Source organism: Colias philodice, chromosome 23 (assembly GCF_061535455.1).
Source record: "Colias philodice isolate Cphi_HAF_F1 chromosome 23, ilColPhil1 Martin Lab GWU primary, whole genome shotgun sequence".
NCBI lineage: Eukaryota > Metazoa > Arthropoda > Insecta > Lepidoptera > Pieridae > Colias > Colias philodice.
Window position 1 is genome coordinate 7,154,925 of NC_143108.1, and position 21,296 is coordinate 7,176,220.

Here is a 21,296-nt window from a genome sequence, read left to right on the forward strand (position 1 = left end):
TACATTTATTCAGTGTTGAATATTGTACTGTACATTTACAGAATTTTTACATTAATCTTAATAATTTACGTATTGGTATCTAAAAACAATATCTAATATAACTATATTTTTACTGTATTGATTATCTAGTCTATTCCAATCATAACTTTTCCTATTGCTTATTCTTTTATAATTTTTAAAATCAATGAAATCTAAACTATTTTCGATATATTTGTGTGGAATTGCTCAACTAATTGTATAAACTATTTCTTTATATAAAACAATATCTATCTGGAAGTTGAACAATATTTATAATAATATTCTTTTACGTATTTTGACGTAAGACAGCGCTATCTCAGCAAATATTTATTAACTAAATCTAGCTACTAGTTGTATTTCTATATTTTATTATTATGCGATATACTAGCTAATGTTTGAAACTAATTCTATTTATAGTCAATTTAATTTATACAATACTAGCGGTCCGCCCCGGCTTCGCACGTGGTACATATTTACGTTTTCTCTCCATAAAAACCATCCTCGTACTTCAAGGAATATAATAAAAAAATAATTATCGAAATCGGTTCAGCCGTTCTCGAGTTATGCGCTTACCAACACATTTTGCGATTCATTTTTATATATGTATAAGATTACGTATTTATTGTGGTTTTACAGTTTATATTTATTATATTTGAAATAATCCGATTTTTTGCGCGTTCTCCCCGTGTTTTTTTAATTTTTATGTTAACGTATTGTTTTCTTAATATTTATAAGGCTAAAAATGTTTTTGATATTAAAGCCAGTCGTCAGGCAGTTACTTTAACAGATTTAATTTATTTTAAACTATAAGTACTACAATTATATCGAATATTTTTAATGGAATTCTTTTTATTTAATATGATGTATGTGAACTTCTTATCGAAGTCTGATGTGTATGTATGTCGACTTTTCCGTGTTAAAACCGATTATTTTAATTTTTTATTACATTTACAAACTACACAACCGATTTATTAATTTACTTAGTTTATCCCGCCTTGAAACCAACTGGCAGCTACAAACAAAAAACCGATTTTATTATTCCCTCTACAAACATACGCTAGGTATCGCTTTCAAATCAACTATAACTGCAATGAAATTATCAAAACGCCATTTTTATTTTGCAACTTTACCGTAAGCTTTATCTAGACAATTTCCTTACCGAAAACAAATTCGTAATCGACATTACCAACAAAAAAAGCTTATTTCAGTCAATTCAATATGTACCATTAACTTTCCCTACATCTTTACCGAATACATTAAAATAAACGAAATTTTATAACAAAAAAAAAGACGGGTTGCACTCCGGGAGTGCCGGCAGAAGTGAAAACTTGATTATTAACGTTGAGCATGTTTGATATCCATCCGTCTTACGCTTTTTCGATCAGGTCACGTGTCCTGACGCGACTAAGATTTTATACCCAACGCCGCTAAAGAAGTTTTCACTTCAAGAAAGCAGTTCTTATATAAAAATTGCCTAGCCAATAATTAAACATTTAAATAATCGACGTTTCTAGCAAAAAAATATTATTCTAGACAACATACATATATATAATCGACTGTTTATAGTATTTATTGTTTGTCTTGTTTATTAAGCTATTGCATAGCTTCTATCGCGGGCCTTGAGCGCGGGGACCGAATCCAGAAATTCCGTAACTAAAAAACCTCACGCTCCCCACGGGGACGGGCGCGGAGGTGTGGCTTGAAGGCATAGCATGCAATAGCTTTACCGCGGCAGTCCCCGAGTGACACACGTCTTTTTGAAGTGAAACTTCTTTATCGGGGTTGGAAAAAAAATTAGTGTAACATTTTTTCGTTACGCGTGACATTCTTCCGTTACGCGCCAACTTGTTTTTATCCCTTACACGCGTGATTGACGTATTTCTAAGTTACATATAGTATATTATTTTTTGAAAAATAAGGTCATAAAGAAGTTTCACTTCTTACGTGTGTACCCTAGTACACGCACACATTTTTTGAAGTGAAACTTCTTTATCGGGGTTGGACAAAAATTTAGTGTAACATTTTTGCGTTACGCCATACTCGTGATTTTTAAGGTCATAAAGAAGTTTCACTTCTTACGTGTGTACACTAGTACACGCCCCCTTTTTTTTATTATTTTAAAAGCGTCTAGGCCTTCCCCTCCCGCGGCCTCTGGGCGACGAGCGTTGTGTGTTTCTTGCGTTATTAGTGTTTTTGTTCTCAACTCCATCGCTACTTTGTTCCTTGTTCTCTTGCGTGTTCGTTTGTTCGTCTTGCTTCTTCTCTGGCGTCTTCGGCTCGACTTTCGGTTGCGCTTGCTCTGGTTCTTGTTCCGGTTCTGGCGCTGAAAGTGAAAATTTTCAATTTAAAATACACTTTAAAGTAATTCAACGCTATACAGAGTGAAAATAAAAAGAAACACGTTAGTGAAAACGATTAAAAAGGAGTCGAAACGAATTCATTCATTCACACATACACTTCCGTAACCATTCACTCCTTCACACACACCTCTGTAAGAATTAAATCTATATTATGGCGATTCAAAAGTGCTTCTTGAAGAAGTCTAATTGACTCTAGCTCTAGTCTCGCCGCCGTCTTTCTTTTGTTCCTCATTCCATTCATTCTTTCTCACACACACCTTCCAAATCATTCATTCATTCGCACACCTCCAGTACATATCATTCATTCTTACACACACCTATGAAATTATTCATGCTCCTCATTCCATTCCTTCACTCACACACCTCCGAAATCACTCATGCTCCTCATTCCATTCCTTCACTCACACACCTCCGAAATCACTCATTCATTCACACACAGACGAAATCATTCACTCCAACACACACCTACTTCAACATTCGCACACACGAAATCATTCATTCCTACCCACACCACCCCAAATTATTCATTCATTCATTCAATCACATACCTTCCTCCTTAACCTCCCGCAGTATTTCATCCACAGATTGCTCCCAATCTTCAAGTTCATCGGCTGCGGGTAACTCAGTCTCGCCATCTTTCTTTGGCTCCTCTTGCTTTACTTGTTCTTCTTGTTTCACCGCAGGTGTTGGTTCTTCTTCTGATATATGTAAAGAGGAAAATGTTTGTATTTTTTTGTCGTCGTTAGCCTATTTGATCTGTAGTAGATATTACATTTAAATAAAAAATATTATTTAAATTTCAAAAAATTTAATTTATTAGTGTTGCAATTTTCCTAATCAGTCATGATTTAGGGCAGTGTCGTTCGTGGCTAAAGAGGCCGATTCTGAAGCGACAGTAACGCCCACAAGTCTTACACCTATATGATGATGATGTGGAAGGTGATAAATTGTTTAATCTAGTCCGACGACATTTAACTATGATATTGATTTTGATAGTATGAAAAAAGTGACACCATTTTTCTATACAAAATAGTGAAATCAGATTTGAAATTTTAAAGAAGAAGGTAAAAAATTTGATTTAACTTTAATCAGAACAATAAATAAGAAATATACTAGAACAATAATATATTTGTTGACTTCAAAATTAAAAAAAGAGCGTTTGTGCCGATCACACGTGTCAGAATTGAAACTTCTTTGGCGAGAATAAAAGATACCAAAATCGTCATCTTATTCCATGACGTGACAGTATTGCTGTTTCTTCACTTATTTTGTTACAAAACATAAATAAAATGGCGCCTTTTAGGTTTTTTTCACTTACTTTATTACAATAAATAAAAATAAATAAACAACCAACTCACCCTTAGCCTCATGTCCGTTCTCAGTATGATCATCTTCGTCCAACTCGGGCGATGTCTTGCGTCGTTTCCAATTGCCCGACTCTTCGCTGTTGTGCGGACGTTTTGTGCTTTCTGTGGCCGTCTGTTGATAATTATAATAAAATTAATTTATTACGCTTACCAAATTACCGCTCCCATAGATTTTTTTAACAAAAACAAAATAAATAGTTCAGGACAATTTTTACACACGGCACAATCTGATCCTATACTAAGCTTCCGCTTGTGTTATAGAAAAAAAATACTTGTATACATAATTAACAGAGCTCCCATACTAAGCTTTCGCTTTTTTTATAGAAAAATAAATACTTGTACCTATAGATAACTAACAGAGCAAACATCTATGATCATAACACAAATATTTGCCCTGGGTGGGAATCGAACCCACGACCTCTGGCTTGGAAGGCAGGGTCGGTCAGTCTATAAAATAAACTTTTATAGATTGTAAAAAATAATATGCATAATATAATATGTGTGGCGACTGGAGACCTAAAGTTACATTAATACTAAATAGTTTATTATTAGTTAGTCTGTTAGTGTATGAAATTATATTCTTACATTGTATATTTGATTATTTTATAAGCTACTAGCGGTCCGCCCCGGCTTCGCCCGTGGTACATAATATTTACGTTTTCTCTACATAAGAACCATCCTCGTACTTCAAGGAATATAATAAAAAAAGAATTATCGAAATCGGTTCAGCCGTTCTCGAGTTATGCGCTTACCAACACATTTTGCGATTCATTTTTATATATAAGAAGATTTACTGTAATGTGTTTTTAATTTCTTACAATATATTGCTACATTCTTGTTCTCGTATTATGTTTAGTAAAGTTAAATCTGATAGCTATCAAAATGTGTTTCTGTTTCTTAACATAATTTTTTTCGCATTCCTTAAAAATATGAGTATTACAAATTATTATTGTTTACATATTACATATCATACACACTTAGAAATAAACTTACAAATAAATACTTATAATAATGTGCTTAAAAATATAAATAAAATTATAATACAACAAACGATCGCTAAAAACAATGTGCTCATTTTGATTTTTTACAAGAAAAATAATTTAACAAAAATTCTCCTCAAATATAAACTGAAATTAATATAATATAATGTAAAATAATTTACACATTATGATTATTTAAAAAAATCTATTTCCTTGAAACACAGTTCTGGAAACCAAAAAGAGCACATACCATAAAAAATACAAAATAGTAAATATAAAAAACGAATACTAGCTCTATAAGAATTATCCCTCTTCCTTTTCATTGGTCGACTGAAAATATTCTGTTGACCGCCGTACCACGGATTAAATCCAAAATTCGCACCGACATTATTTTGTCGATACATAAAATTATAATATTGTGTATTTCCATAAAAGTCCGTCCAATAATTTCTAAAATTGTTGTAGTGTGTATTGTATTCATTCATATTACTATATTGTGAATAATATTGGTTATTCATCCATCCACTTTGACCATACGAATTGTTCATCCAATATGGGTTACATCCAGGGTTATTGTATGTTGAATTATTACTATAACTCCACCAATCATTCATATTCCTGGCGTATGCAGTATAACGATTATTTGAATTTTTTCTGTTATTTATCGTTTGCTTCGCCCAATTAATATATTTGGAACCAGATTCAGTGTTATTTCGTGGTATTACCTATATGTAAAATGCTGTTATTTACATTTTTCACACATTTAAAATATACAATGTCTGACAATTTAATTAACCCTTAGCTGGTATCGCTAAACTTGGCCAACTTAACTGGTATCGGGGGTAAAAAAAGACCCCATGAGAAAATTTAAAAAAAATTGTTATAAAAACAGGTTTTTTACTTTTTAATACTCTTTAATTAATTAAGTAACTCTTAAAGTAAGCATTTAACGACAATATAGTGTTCTTTAAAGTAATTAACCATACTAATTTTTCAAATCAAATTATATCTTATTTTTGGTTTAATTTTAGTGATGTTCACTTTGAGATCCATAAATTCTACAAAAACTAAAAATTAACATAAAAAATATTGTAACTTTAATTTTCTTATATAGTCTAAATAATAAAAAAATATACTTTTACCAAAAAACATAGAAAACAAAAAAAATGACAACTTATATGTACCAGTAACAAAATTCTAATTTCTAACATTTACAACAAATGATCGCTGTTCGCCAGAGGTATGACTTGCTGCTTCTTCTTCATCATCATCTCCTTCGCTGCTACTATCAGAACTTGAAGTTGAGGAGTCAGCTTCTAATACACTCACTTCAGAACAAGTAGCAATCTCTGCTTCCTCACAATCATTTATTTGTTCATCATTACTTACAGAAGCAGCTGGTCTGTTGAAGGTTTCCGGTTCATTTTCTTCTTTTTCGTCATCTAATAATTCAGCTATTTGATCGTAGGTCATAAAACTCTCCATAATTATCGTTTATAACTCAAAAAATAAAGAAAATAATTTTAGAATAAATCCAGACACACTTACACAAATGGTATCGGGGGTGATTTTTGACCCCAGCAGTGTACGTACCTCGGCTCCTTTTAACAGAAAAGTAACACTTGTATGTCGTCCGTCTCACGCCCGAGATGTTATGAGATTAGCTAGATGAACAAGAGTATAAGATATAACACTAAAAAGTTATAACCAAAATTTCGTTGCACTGGGGTGATTTTTGACCCCCGATACCAGCTAAGGGTTAATTATACATGTGCTTACAAACAAATTAATACAAAAAAAATACATTAATTTTTTAAAACTTTTTATCATTATTTTACGACATTATAATTACGCAAAATTTTGAATAAACATACATAAAAAATAAAACTTAATATTTAAAAAAAAGTAAAATACCTGATTCGTAGCTACAGTATTATTCGATACAATACTTTGTTCATGTCGCGCCGGATTCATATTATTATTTACTTGCACTTTTTCAACCTTAATATTTACATTTTCAGTTGTTTGTTGCTTTGTCTGTTTATTTCTCGACCTCACACGCTACAACAGAGTGAAAGGGAAAAGGGCAGGGGAAATTTAGAGTTATCATTTGTACAATAATAATAACTCAAAATATACCTTGTTTTTTTTAAACACAAATTCTACACGTCCTACGTACAAACAAGTCTGTATGTGAAAAAACGCAATTTTTACAAGTTATTTTTGCTTTAAAAAAATAATTTGACAAGAAATTAAGAATATAAAATTGTTACAATACCTTCTTTTTTACAACAATTAATGGACTTTCCGTTTTTATTACGTCTTTAACATATGTATCCAAAGGCTACAAACAAAACATTATTTTAATAACAGTTTCTTCTTCAAATATATATTGATAAAAATATTGATTTTGTGATTATTAAATACACAAAACATTATAAAAAAATAAAGTAAATTACTTCCTCTTTCTTTACAACCACTGACATATCATTCTGTTGTTTATTATATCCATTTGTAGGTTCAGTTCTATCACTTGTCGACTCATAATCATCTAAAGGCTACAAAAATATATAAAATTATATTAATAAAAAATAATATATGGCTTCTTTACCAACAAATTTAATTATAAATACCTCCTTTTTAATAGCAAGCAATGCATTATTGTTATGTGACATATTTTTGTTTGTATCAACCAGTGTTGGTTGTACATTATCGTTATAATCGTCTTCTATTGGCTAGAAAGAAATATAAAGATATAAAATAAATAAAAAATAACTACGTTAAAAAAAACCGACTTCAAAAACGGAAAAGTAAAAAATAAAAAAGATTTGATATTATTAATTAGTACATATTATTTAGATGTGCTATTTACTAAATAGGTTTGATGTCGGTGCTAAGCACCCCTCCTCTTTTTTTGAAGTCAGTTAAAATAAATATAAAAAATATACCTCTTGCTTAATTACTACATTAGGTACAATACAATTTATTTGTTCGTTATTTTCATAATTTTGTACATCTTTGGTATTTAAAATATCACCTAAATAATTATTTGTTGAAGTACTTGGTACAACATTTGCATTTTCATCACGTTTTGCGCCTTCTATAGTATTACAAGTATTATTTGTTTGATTGACTTCAGTATTGGAATTATCTATATTAAAACTTGCGTTATCAATACCTAAATTTCTATTTTCATTAATATTTTCACCATCAGTACTAAAAACGTTATTTCTATCACAATCTGAATTAACATTTTCACCAACATCTTTATTATCAATATTACTATTATTTTTCAAATCATTTTCACTGGGGATCTTTTTAATATTGGCCACTAAGTCTTTTAAACTAGTTATTTGTTCCAATACATTTTCATATACAGATATTTGTTGCAATTCCTTGCTAACAATATGTAATGTACTATCATTCGAACTATTTTCTTCAGACATTGAACTAAAATGTTTTAATCGTAATTGTTCATTTTCAAATTCATTAGCAATGTTTTCATCAATGCTATTTGGATTACTATCTTGAGAAAATATATCGTCAGACATATTTTCTTTACGATTCCTATCTATTAAATCATTTGTTACATCACTTTTTGTTGTATTATTTTCTTCTGTAGTTACATTATTTACGATATTTTCATTTACGTCCATATTAACACATTTCTCAATAGTGTTTTCATTCATACACTTATTTAAATCATATTTTAGTTCATTATTGTTCAATTCATGATCACTTTTATTACTATTTGTTTCACAAACAGCAGTTTCTTTTTCTATTGTATTTTTAACATTTTCTACTACATTATGAGATAGTTTAATATGTTTTTTATTCGGACACATTTCAGACAAGGATCTTAATAACGACATATAGCTATCACAGGAACTATCCGAATGTACTCCTTCCACACTCTACAAACAAAAGGAAGGGAAGAGGACAGGGCGTTTAGTAGAGTCGAGGATTTTGTATTAGTATTAAAAATATGTACTTTTCAAAGAAGAACAAGGGCCACTTATCTAACAAATTTATAACTTTGAATTGTTGAACTAAATGCAATTAATAAAATTTTAACACTTAACATAATAGAATACTTTAAAAGTATAAAAGGTGGCCTTTATTTTAATTTGAATGGTATATAAAATAATATGCAATGTTTCAAGTCTTTGTAAATCCATAATATGAATATTATGTAATAAATATCAAAATATGCGAAAAACATTGCATATATACAGAATAACATAGAAATTTAAAGAAACCTTATATTATAGACAAATTTTAGCTGAAAACAGTAAACACACTACCTTATAAAAAACATATTTTACCTTCAATTCGTATAGTTTAATCTATAATTAATTACATACTTCCTTTTCAACAATTAACCTTTTTTTGAAAATAATTTTCAAATAGAAATACTACAATTTCAAATAATAAATACATCTACCTCCTTTGCTTCTGTAGTATAATTTTTAGCGTGCTCAATTAAATGATTATCATTTATATCATTTAGTTTTCCACTTGGCAACTCTGAATTATCCATACACTCTCTCTCATCGCTTTCTGACTCCTATAAATATACATAAAGTTATACCAATACTCAACACTTACGGCCTTACTAAAAAAAGTTAAAACAATGGATAAATTTCTACCATTTTCTACCATTAAGCTGTGTCCTGCTCTTGCTCACATGAAACGTCAATCATAAAAACAAGACAGGTTATTGCAATAACTAATCCATTGCATAGCGAATGGATAACATTTTATTAGTAAGACCGATAGATAACAACCGCCTCCTTGGTACAGTGGTTAACGCGTGAGCGTAGAACCGAGGAGTCTTGGGTTCGATTCCCGGTGGAGACGACAAAAAAGAAATGTCTCGCTCTGGCAGGATACAGAAGGCTGATCAGTGATCACCTACTTGTCCCTAAAGAAAATCGATCAGTGAAATAGATGTATTGCATAATGCATCCGCCCTTACCCCACTAGGGAACATGGGACTTCACTTATCTACTAAAATATAAGTCAGAAACATTGGTTCTTTTTGTATTGTTGATAAAAGATGGGAACACCTTTAAAATTAAATCATCCTTATAATTATAATAAATGCAATTTTTAGTAAATAACATACATAATATAACATTTTAAATCATCCAACCATCCAAAATACATTTCGCCAAATTTACAACCATTATAAAATAAATAATTCTCAAATACCTCATCAGTAGAACACTCGACATGCACATAACCGTTCTCAATGAGCGTTTTAGACAACTCTAGTACCAATAACATAACTCTCTCGTCAATCACACTCGATGTGTCTTCCTCAAACTATGAACAATAATTTTTGTATGTATTTCTATAATTCAGGCTGTGAAATAAAATTCTAACTACTTTATGAATAATACACTTATAAACATATACATAGTTTTTAAGATTAAATAACTATATTAAAATAACAACAATTATAGTATAAAAACTCAGGGTGCATCCGATACCGATACCGATATATCGGCGATACTTCGGGTTAGCCGATATATCGGTATCGACGATATTTTTATGACCGATTCAACGATACTTTTTAATTTAAAAATGTAGTGTAAACGAGCGTGTTGTCTCGTCTATTCCGTTGCAAACGAGGCATGAACTATGTTATACAATATGTTTTAGGTATTAATAATATGTAAATTTGATATAATACACATATCGATTCATTATTTTCTATATTATGATAAATCGTAAATCTGTGAAAAAACATTGTGAAGCAGTATTTACTGCTTCACAATGTTTTTTTTTTTACTTATTGCATTTTACCTTAAAACACATATTTCTGTTTGGCAAAAGATGATGAATTAAATTGAAATGTTTGTCTGCAATATCAAAATAACTATGCTTTCTCAAACCCTTAATTACAATACAAACAACCTTAAATATATTTTTGCCCGTCTATACATTCAGGGTAATCTTTGGAACGGCCAAACATATTTCAACTGGGCTTGCACATTAAAGAGTTTCTGGGGCAATATATTATGTGAGATTTTATCTCTATGTCAAGACATGAGCGTGATACATAGTTATAAATATGTTTCATAATACCGCATGCCATATTAATTTCACGTTTTATATTAGTTGTAGTGATATAGAGGTCTAAATGAAAATGGAGTATCCTCGACTCTAATTTGTCTGGCCGGCCAGAAGTTGTATTTTACTTTGAAGGGAAAACATTTCATATAAACGATTTAGAGAAATGTAATAAATGAGACTTTTGCATGTTGTAACGATGAAAATCTATTGTATAATTTAGTATTATGTGCTGTTTTTATGTCTTTCTGTCATTTTCTATTTATTTTAGTATAAACTGCTCCAGCCAGCAGTTTTTCTTGTGTACCCGGATAAATTGATACTTTCGTACACAATTTATAGGCACAATCACATCTCATCTCGTTGCTTCATTGCGACGAGGTAGGGCAAACCAACAAACTGTAGTTTTTATTATTAGTTTAACTATTTAAATGTTTTTTATTTGTTGTTTTTAATAGGATACCCCATGAAATCCGTTTCAAATATAAACTGAAACGAACAGACGGACAAAAAATAAAAATTTTATATAGTATCTGGTGTACCTTGTATTTAAGAAACAAGGAAATATGTATCTCAATAAATTTTATTTGAATTTAATGAAACATTGTTATTTTGATATAACAGACGTACAGAAAAGTGCACCATTTGTTTTTGTCATATTTTTATCAACTTTTGCTAAACAGAATTTCAAAAGAACCACATAAATTTACAATTTAAAACCAATTAAAAAAATTAAGAAACGAAATTTTTATATTTTTTTGATTAGTCAGCCACTTTTACAATAAACCATATAAAAAAAATAATTACCTTTAAATTTATGTATTTTTACATAATTTGTTATATTTCACATATAATACCTTACCACTATCGTCTTTCCTTATTCTATGTAGACAGTTTGTCATATCATATAGTTATTACATACAAAAATTGCAATTTCAATATTCCTGTAAAAATATTTATAAATAAAACAGGTAATAAACTTCATTGGCACCAGACATAGCTAAACACGTCACACTGATCAATTACATTACCATAATTTCATCTAATAAATGTACAAAAATTTCATTCAATTTTCATGGTGAGTGTGAAATGTACACCTATCTTTATTACTTTTTGTAATAATCACATTTAAAATATCATCTATATTCTACTCAAACACATATTATTATATCTATACAAACTATATAATTATTTGCATAGCTGCTGTTAAAAAAACTTATTCAGCCTAACTAACCTTAATCTGTACCTTAATTAACATGGCAGGTAAGAAAAAAAAATATCCTACCTACTTTCAAACTGTATATTCATTAGCCTGGCTGAAAAGAAAAAAAAAACCTATCTTACGTCAAAGTGCATTTTCATAAGCCTGGCCGAAAAGAAAAAAAAACCTATCTAACGTCATACTGTATGTTACTTAGCCTAGCCGAAAAGAAAAAAAAATCTATCTAACGTCAAACTGTATGTTCTTTTACCTGGCTGGAAATTAAAACAAAAAAAGAACCATCCGGCCAGACGAATTTCAAATCGTTCCATTTTTTTTTAATTTGACTGGCTGGCTGGAAATAAATAAAGGTGATCGCACACCCACCTGTTTGCCGCCGCGTTCGTGCAGCGCGCGCACGAACAGCTGGTGGTGGCGCCACGTGCGCAGGTGCAGCTCGGCCGTCTCGCGCGTGTCCAGCAGCTTGCGGCACAGCGCGCACTGCACGCAGCTGAAGTCGCGTAGAAACGAGCGGCCAACGCCGCGCTCCGTGCTGGAAATCAACATACACATCATTAATATCATCGTCATTAACCTTTAGCTATAGTCGCGCGGTCGCGCCGACCGCTCGCTCTTTTTAGCGCTTTTATTAACTTCACCTGAATGTTTGAATGATGTATGTAACTATAACCGTATAGACTCGAATTTGACCCGCTTTTAACAAACAGATTTAACACTTAATCAAGGATTATTACAATCATTTCATGAATATTATTATTCTGAATAATAAAAAATGGAATTCAGTGTGTTATATAAAAAATCTAAACAAATCAATGAAACAACATACCTATACTCCGGGAACCGATCGCTACTGACATTGGTCAGATCATCGTCCTCCTTGAAGTCAATGATCGTGTCTTCCTTGTCCACCTGATCCTTTTCAGCGTCAGCTTCCTTCGGCTCTTCAGAACCATCGGCTTCTTTCTCTTCGCCTTCCTGTAATAATGATGTATGAATTTGATATTAATTAGTGTTTTATAGTACACTAGCGGTCCGCCCCGGCTTCGCTCGTAGTACATATTTCGCAATAAAAGGTTCTTTCTCAGGGTCTAAAGATTGTCTGTGCCAAATTTCATCAAAATCGGTTGAGAGGTTTATGCGTGAAAACCATACATACATACATACATACATAATTACAATTGTAATTATAATATTAGTATAGAATATAGATATTCAAATCCATACTAATATTATAAATGCGAAAGTAACTCTGTCTGTCTGACTGTTACTCAATCACGCCTTAACTGCTGAACCAATTTGCATGAAATTTGGTATAGAGATATTTTGATACCCGAGAAAGGACATAGGCTACCTTATATTGCGAAATATGTACCACGAGCGAAGCCGGGGCGGACTTCTAGTAATGTATGAATTTGATATTAATTAGTGTTATACACATATAGAGGGTAACTTGGATTAACACATAGGATAGTTTTTATCCCACGGGAACGGGAACTATGCGGGTTTTCCTTTGCAAACGCGGGCGAAGCCGCGGGCGGAAATCTAGTGCTTTATAAATATAAATTTTTAAATAGAAAAAATTCTATCACAAGGCGGGGTCAAACCCGCATTCATTTTTTTGCAGTCCTAGTAAAGTGACAAATGATAGTGAAAAATTTAATGAACAGTTGGCTATTTGCAATTATTTTTTGTTTGGTGTTTAACCCAATGAGTCCCGAACGGCCTGATTGGTCCACGACACAATAGATTTTCTATTGTGTCTGTGATTCCGGGGCCTGAGTTATTAATTGTTAAACACCAAGTGAGAAAATAATTCAACTTCTGGACAAACAAAACACACCTTATCCTTATCTCCATCCTTGTCCTTCTTTTCCCTTTCCTTGTCATCGCCCTGTCTCTTGGAACGCTGTCTGTCGTCGCGCAAGTACTGTTGTTCAGTATGCAGAGTCGATATTACCATCACTGTAAAAACGAAATTAGATTAATATAGTTAACTAGCTGAGCCACGCGATTTCACCCGCATTGCTCTGCTCTTGTTGGTCGTAGCGTGATGATATATACCCTATAGCCTTCCTCGATAAATGAGCTTTCTAACAGTGAAAAAATTTTTCAAATCGGTCCAGTAGTTCCCGAGATTAGCACGTTCAAACAAACAAACAAACTCTTCAGCTTTATAATATTAGTATAGATTACAAATAGTTTGGAAAATCCAAAAGTGCACGCCTCATAATTTTTTTTTTAATAATTATTTATTAATTATTATTTTTGTTTATTTAATAACAATTAAACCACATCGAATCAGACCCTGAAAAATGAAAGGGTTCTATTCCTGAGCATACTCAAGCGTAAGAGAAAAAAAAAGACTCGATTAGTAAAGTATTTCGGTCGCTATCATGTTAACAAGAAAATCCTCCGCACATACAGACACACGGACGTCTTTTAACTAGTTTAAATAACAAAAATGACATCAAAAATATCATGAATAGAGATAAATATAACAAATTAATTTTCCTGAACTAATTTTAACTTCATAATCATTTGACGACGCGGTTGGCGCAGTGGTAAAGTAACTGCCTACTGAGCCGACGGTCCCGGGTTCGATTCCCGGTCAGGGCAAATATTTGTGTGATGAACTCAATTATTTGTTCTTGGGTCTGGGTGTTATTATCTATATATCAGGGATGTTAGGGAGCTCCGTAACCGTAACCGAAACTATCGGATATCCGATATAAAAAAAATATCCGTAACCGTAACCGAATCCGAAATAAAAGTTTCGGGTAATATCGGATAGGGGCGGAGCTTAATTGAGACACGTTATGACTTGTTGTTTTGATCGGCCGGGCGCAGCCGACACAGCCTCGCGCATTACAATTTTATTTTAGGTACATAAGATAACACTCAATATTTATTTATAATAATTTTCATTTTAAATACACACTGATTGTAATTCAAAACTCACAGACGGATTGTAATTTCTACCAAATGGTAGGTAACATATAAAAAAAACCATTCTATTAGCTATTTGTATTTTACTTTTGAAATTCTAGGCCAGTGGAAATTAACATTAAATTCGCAAAGCACGATGTAGATTTGAATTTTTGGTATGTTGTTTGGATCAGTTAGGGTGATGTAAATCCCAATTTGCAACTTCGAAAAAGTTGTGCTCGCTGCGCACCACGTGATAAACTGCGAAAATTTTGGACTTTTTTCACTTTTTGCTCTAAAAGTCATAAACTATGCGTTTCCGACAAGTATGATTCAGTACATAAATTAAGGTTATTAAATTTGCAACAATTTAAGCCTAACCGCAGCTCTCTAAACCTTATAACGACTAAACTGTGGCCATTCGAAGATGGTTCATTTTTCCCGAAATATTGAAATTTTTTTTAGTTTTGCTCCCGTTTGAAGCAAAATATTGGCAAAAAGCGCTCGTTCTATGAGAAGTTCGTATAATAAAGTTGTAGTGCATTTAATTTTCTTTCATAAGAGCATAGAACAAAGTCTGTGAGACAAATATTTCACACACAATATCTGAAAAACAAAAAGAAGGTAGAAATAGATTTTTAAAGAATTGAAACTGAGAGCATATAAAATCATAAAAAGAATAATACTTTTTCATTTGCAGGATAGGTAATTAACAAAATTACAAAATTTGGGAAAGTAGGAAAAAAGATTATACGCAAATAATAAACTGCGAAAATTTTGGACTTTTTTCACTTTTTGCTCTAAAAGTCATAAACTATGCGTTTCCGACAAGTATCATTCAGTACATAAATTAAGGTTATTAAATTTGCAACAATTTAAGCCTAATTAAAGCTCTCTAAATCTTATAGCGACTAAACTGTGGCCATTCGAAGATGGTTCATTTTTCCCGAAATATTGAAATTTTTAGTTTTGCTCCCGTTTGAAGCAAAATATTGGCAAAAACCGCTCGTTCTATGAGAAGGTCGTATAATAAAATTGTAGTGCATTTAATTTTCTTTCATTAGAGTATAGAACAAAGTCTGTGAGACAAATAGTTCACTCACAATATCTGAAAAACAAAAAGAAGGTAGAAATAGATTTTTAAAGAATTGAAACTGAGGGCATATAAAATCATAAAAAGGATAATACTTTTTCATTTGCAGTATAGGTAATTAACAAAATTACAAAGCTAATTAAATTTGCAACAATTTAAGCCAAACCGCAGCTCTCTAAACCTTATAACAACTAAGCTGTGGCCTTTCAAAGATAGTCAGTTTTTCCCGAAAATTTCAAATTTTTAGTTTTGCTCCCGTTTGAACCAAAATATTGGCAAAAACCGCTCGTTCTATGAGAAAGTCGTATAATAAAGTTGTAGTGCATTTAATTTTCTTTCATTAGAGCATAGAACAAAGTCTGTGAGACAAATAGTTCACTCACAATATCTGAAAAACAAAAAGAAGGTAGAAATAGATTTTTAAAGAATTGAAACTGAGGGCATATAAAATCATAAAAAGGATAATACTTTTTCATTTGCAGGATAGGTAATTAACAAAATTAAATTTTCTACAACTTTATTTTATGACCTTCTCATAGAACGAGCGGTTTTGCCAATATTTTGGTTCAAACGGGAGCAAAACTAAAAATTTGAAAATTTCGGGAAAAACTGACTATCTTTGAAAGGCCACAGCTTAGTTGTTATAAGGTTTAGAGAGCTGCGGTTAGGCTTAAATTGTTGCAAATTTAATTATCTTTGTAATTTTGTTAATTACCTATCCTGCAAATGAAATAGTATTATCCTTTTTATGATTTTATATGCCCTCAGTTTCAATTCTTTAAAAATCTATTTCTACCTTCTTTTTGTTTTTCAGATATTGTGAGTGAACTATTTGTCTCACAGACTTTGTTCTATGCTCTTATGAAAGAAAATTAAATGCACTACAACTTTATTATACGAACTTCTCATAGAACGAGCGGTTTTTGCCAATATTTTGCTTCAAACGGGAGCAAAACTAAAAATTTCAATATTTCGGGAAAAATGAACCATCTTCGAATGGCCACAGTTTAGTCGTTATAAGGTTTAGAGAGCTGCGGTTAGGCTTAAATTGTTGCAAATTTAATAACCTTAATTTATGTACTGAATCATACTTGTCGGAAACGCATAGTTTATGACTTTTAGAGCAAAAAGTGAAAAAAGTCCAAAATTTTCGCAGTTTATCACGTGGTGCGCAGCGAGCACAACTTTTTCGAAGTTGCAAATTGGGATTTACATCACCCTAACTGATCCAAACAACATACCAAAAATTCAAATCTACATCGTGCTTTGCGAATTTAGGGTTTTTTAGTGTCGATTTCTACTGGCCTATTCCTTAAAATTTTAATATCCGTAACCGAAATTATCCGAAACTAACGGATAATCTACACTAATATTATAAAGAGGAAAACTTTGTTTGTTTGTTTGTTTGATTGTAATGAATAGGCTCATAAACTACTGGACCGATTTTAAAAATTCTTTCACCATTCGAAAGCTACATTATCCACGAGTAACATAAGCTAGGTTTTATCCCGGAAATCCCACGGGAACGGGAACTATGCGGGTTTTTCTTTGAAAACGCGGGCGAAGCCGCAGGCGGAAAGCTAGTCCTAAACAATTTCATATCCGTATCCGTAACCTTATCCAGTATAATAATCATTCCTATATCCGTATCCAATCCGTATCCAAAACTTCATATCCTTAACATCCCTGCTATATATGACTAGGTCGATTTGTGTAATAATGTCCTATAATATTTATTTATAATTATCTGATACAAATTTCAACTAATTAACTAACCTTCCGGCTTCGGCTTCCCCACAACCTCTAGCTTATCCTGCATCATGCCCTATGTGAGTATGTGAGTCTGTGTTCATCTAACTCAATCCGATACATATAACAAATTAATTTTCCTGAACTAAGTTTAACTTCTACTAATTAACTAACCTTCCGGCTTCGGTTTCCCCACCACCTCTTGCTTATCCTGCATCATGCCCAAGTGCTCCGGAGTGAGTCTGTGTTCATCCAACTCGATCCTCGTTGGCATCTCCTTGTGACAGGACGTGCAAGTTGGATGCAAGTATTTCTTTAACTTGCGATGGCCCACAGTCGTGCGATGGGCAGAACCATCTGCTGCATACATGTCACACATTGCGCAATAGAAGTCGCGGACTTGTTGCTGGCCCGTTTTGCGTGTGCGCTTCATTTCGCGGATCTGTAGAATGATTTTATTTATTTAACAATTTATTATACATATTTTTATAAAATTGAAAGAAAATAACGAATCTCATACAGATTTATGATGTTAGCAGATTTTTAAAATAATATTATACTTGATAATTCAAAAGTTGTTAAAAGGTAATTGATATACATATTTTTGAGTTTGAGTGTAACAAAAGTGTACATAAAACATGTGGGTATATTCCTGCAAATCATCATTATATAGCTTAACCATTCATAAAGTTGCTTCACTTCAATGAAGTGTTAAAATTTTTTGAAATCTGAAAACTTTATACTTTTAGTTGTGTGTTAATATAAATTAATAGTTAACCCAAAAGTAATATTTGTTTTATTATGGTGTAATGACAAAGTGAAGAGATAAGAAAGAATGGATTTGTTCTGTAAAGTGAAATGAAAGTAATGAATAAACAAACAAACCTTAAACTCCTGCCGCATAGTATCTGCAGTCAACGCATAGCTCTCTGCAGTCTTCTGCATCATGATAGCATGGGCTCGTCCACTCAAATGGTTCTCAAACGAGCGTCCATCCCACATGCTCTTGTTGCAAATGTGGCATTTCAGTAGTTGAGGGTTAATATCGTCGTAGCGAGTCTTCTGCGGCTCCTTCTTGTCGTCTGTCTTGTTATCAGACTTTTCCGTGGAGTCAGAGTCTTTCTTCTCTTGCTCACTAGATTAAACTTAGACGTTTAGTAGGTTGTTTTAATTTTTAGGTTAAGTCTTTATAGGTGGATATTTTTAAATGATTCTTAGTAATACAGATGTAATTTTTTGCTAGTTTATTCTAATAAAATGAAGTTGAAGGCTGATTGAATGTGCTAATTCACAAACTAGGAATGAGTCTAATTTAATGAATATCTTTAAAATGTTTTTATTTTCATTTACAATCCAATTTCATGAAACAGAGTGTGAAATGGCCATCAGTAAATGAGGTGTATTTACAAAATGATTAATTTAAAATAAAAATTTAAGGTAACAGTTGTTGAAGGTTGAAGGTAGTTGTGAATTGGTCTTCACTCTTTAACACAGTTTTTTTTATAGAAAATAAAATAAATTTAATAGTTTTTTTTGCAGCGTAAAAAAAATATAAAAAAAAATATTATGGTAATATGATCAATCATAAATTACTAAAATTACCATGGAATGTATGTGGTGAAATGAACATTATTTCTATTTGTGTTTATATAATAAATTCTAAAATATTTCTCTTCTGTTAGTTGAATTAAATGTATAATCGAATATACCAGATAACAAACTATAAACATGTATTTTCAACTGTGAATTTGAGATTAATTTTTAATCGTGTGGCCAAATGGAGACTAACTGTTTAAGAAAAATACAGTTTCATATATTGAAACTACCGCAACAGTTATTCTGTGAAGACATACGTAAAGTTGGTAACCCAAAAAAAGAATTTTGTTGCACAAAGAAATTTAATGTTTCCGCAATGGAAACAAAACAGTATGTGGTTAGCACGCCGGTGAACGCCTCGAACAGTATATCTTCATATAGAATAGGTGTCTAGGGCTTTGGAATACAGTCGGTAGTCACACCGGAAGGAAATGCGCAGGGTGCCTTACCTCTCCTTGGATTTACTTTTAGAATCGGCCTCCTTTTTCGGGGAACTCTTGTTTTGTTGCCTTTGCCCATCATGGGGCCTGAATGGTTTACGATTGCTGTTGATACGCTCACCAGCGCGATTGTAATTTCCCGAACGCCGGAAATTACTCTGATTGCCCATCTAAAGGGAACAATTGAGATTCCATGTTAGTAACAAGTGTACGCCTCTACGGGCCGCACGAACATTGTTTATGCAATAAACAGACATTTAAATTAAAGTAGACATCGAAGACCTGTATAGAAGGGTGCAAAATTATCATTAGTTAATATAATGCAGAAACTATTGCAGTAATTAACTTACAATTAAGTGATTTTAAATGGGCAATTAATAATAAATTGATGTACTATTATTGCATTATCTTGAGGAAATTGACTGATGTTTGTCAGACAATGGAGACATGATAATTTCTATTTTGCTTTACTGAGTATTGCAATGAGAAAATTATTTTTTTGACAAAATATAGTTCTGTTGTTATTCTGTTGCGGATCTTACCCGATTGGGCCCATATCCGCGATCGTAACGTCCCATAGAGGGGCCGAAATCACGTCGTATGGGCATATCTAACAGAGACGGAACAGGATTCTGCCTCGGTTGGAGGAGATTAATGATGTTGCTCGCTAAAGCAAGGGTTGCTTCAGTCGATCCGCCGGCAAGCGGCAGTAAGTTGGGAATATCGGAGCCCGGAGTTCCACCCTGCCATGGTGATACGCCTGGACGGAAGTTCTTCCCACGATCATTTCGAGAGAAGTCCATGCGACGTCCTTGCGGCGGTCTTCGGTTGGCCATTGCAATCTGCATAGAATATGCGTGTTATTTTCGACAGTTTGATGACATGGCTGCTTATAAATTTTCATTCTAATTACGTATTAATCTATTATATTTTTGTTAACTATACACACAGTTGATGGTTGAGATGTTTTTTTCGGATCTTAGTAAAAACTACAAAGTAAATTACTTTTTATCTAGATCTAACATTCTAACAATAATGAAAAAGAAATAAAAACTTACTTTTTATTACAAGAAACTCAACCAGTTATGAAATCAATGAAGTTGTTGTTTTGGATATTGTTCTATCCAAACGAACGCCTAAAGAAGAAACAGAAATAATTCAGTGTTCAATAAAATACAGAAATGCGATACGCGACCGACGCCAAAAAAGAAAATGGCATCCGTTGAAATGGCACTTTTTGCCGGTGGCGCTGATAGCTTGACGCATGTCACTAGAACTTAATTTCCAGTGGCCGGATACAGGTAAATTTGAAAGCTCAAGACTTACATGCACATGTGCTTTAACTAGCATTTTATAGGTACTCTATTCCAAAATATTATTATATTATTTCATTAATCAATGGTCTAGATTGAACGACATCATAAAAAAAAATAACTAAATATTTAAAATTTAAAAACAAGAAATGAGT

General features: G+C 32.2%; 2 protein-coding genes across 3 annotated transcripts; both read right to left on the reverse strand.

Annotated features, from left to right (window-relative positions):
* Positions 1–984: 984 nt before the first annotated feature.
* On the reverse strand, positions 985–21,067 carry Pep (Protein on ecdysone puffs). Of its 2 annotated transcripts, XM_089709875.1 has the most exons (12): positions 20,887–21,067; positions 20,371–20,670; positions 19,838–19,998; positions 18,678–18,927; positions 17,992–18,234; positions 17,820–17,844; positions 13,866–13,987; positions 12,852–13,000; positions 12,392–12,557; positions 3,737–3,857; positions 2,927–3,076; positions 985–2,341 (listed from the first exon to the last, which is right to left on the reverse strand). In XM_089709875.1, exons 2-12 carry the CDS (start codon positions 20,662–20,664, stop codon positions 2,136–2,138), a joined length of 1,887 nt encoding a protein of 628 aa, XP_089566001.1. In that variant the 5' UTR covers positions 20,665–20,670; positions 20,887–21,067; the 3' UTR covers positions 985–2,135. The 2 variants fall into 2 exon arrangements, with proteins under 2 accessions (XP_089566001.1, XP_089566000.1); XM_089709874.1 differs by lacking the exon at positions 17,820–17,844 and having other exon boundaries at positions 17,967–18,234; positions 20,887–21,066.
* On the reverse strand, positions 4,891–10,358 carry LOC149478135 (uncharacterized). The gene is made up of 8 exons (XM_089709871.1): positions 9,940–10,358; positions 9,170–9,292; positions 7,674–8,639; positions 7,359–7,460; positions 7,185–7,283; positions 7,004–7,069; positions 6,640–6,786; positions 4,891–5,450 (listed from the first exon to the last, which is right to left on the reverse strand). The coding sequence occupies exons 1-8, from the start codon at positions 10,012–10,014 to the stop codon at positions 4,917–4,919; spliced, it is 2,112 nt and encodes a 703-aa protein (XP_089565997.1). The 5' UTR covers positions 10,015–10,358; the 3' UTR covers positions 4,891–4,916.
* Positions 21,068–21,296: the final 229 nt, after the last annotated feature.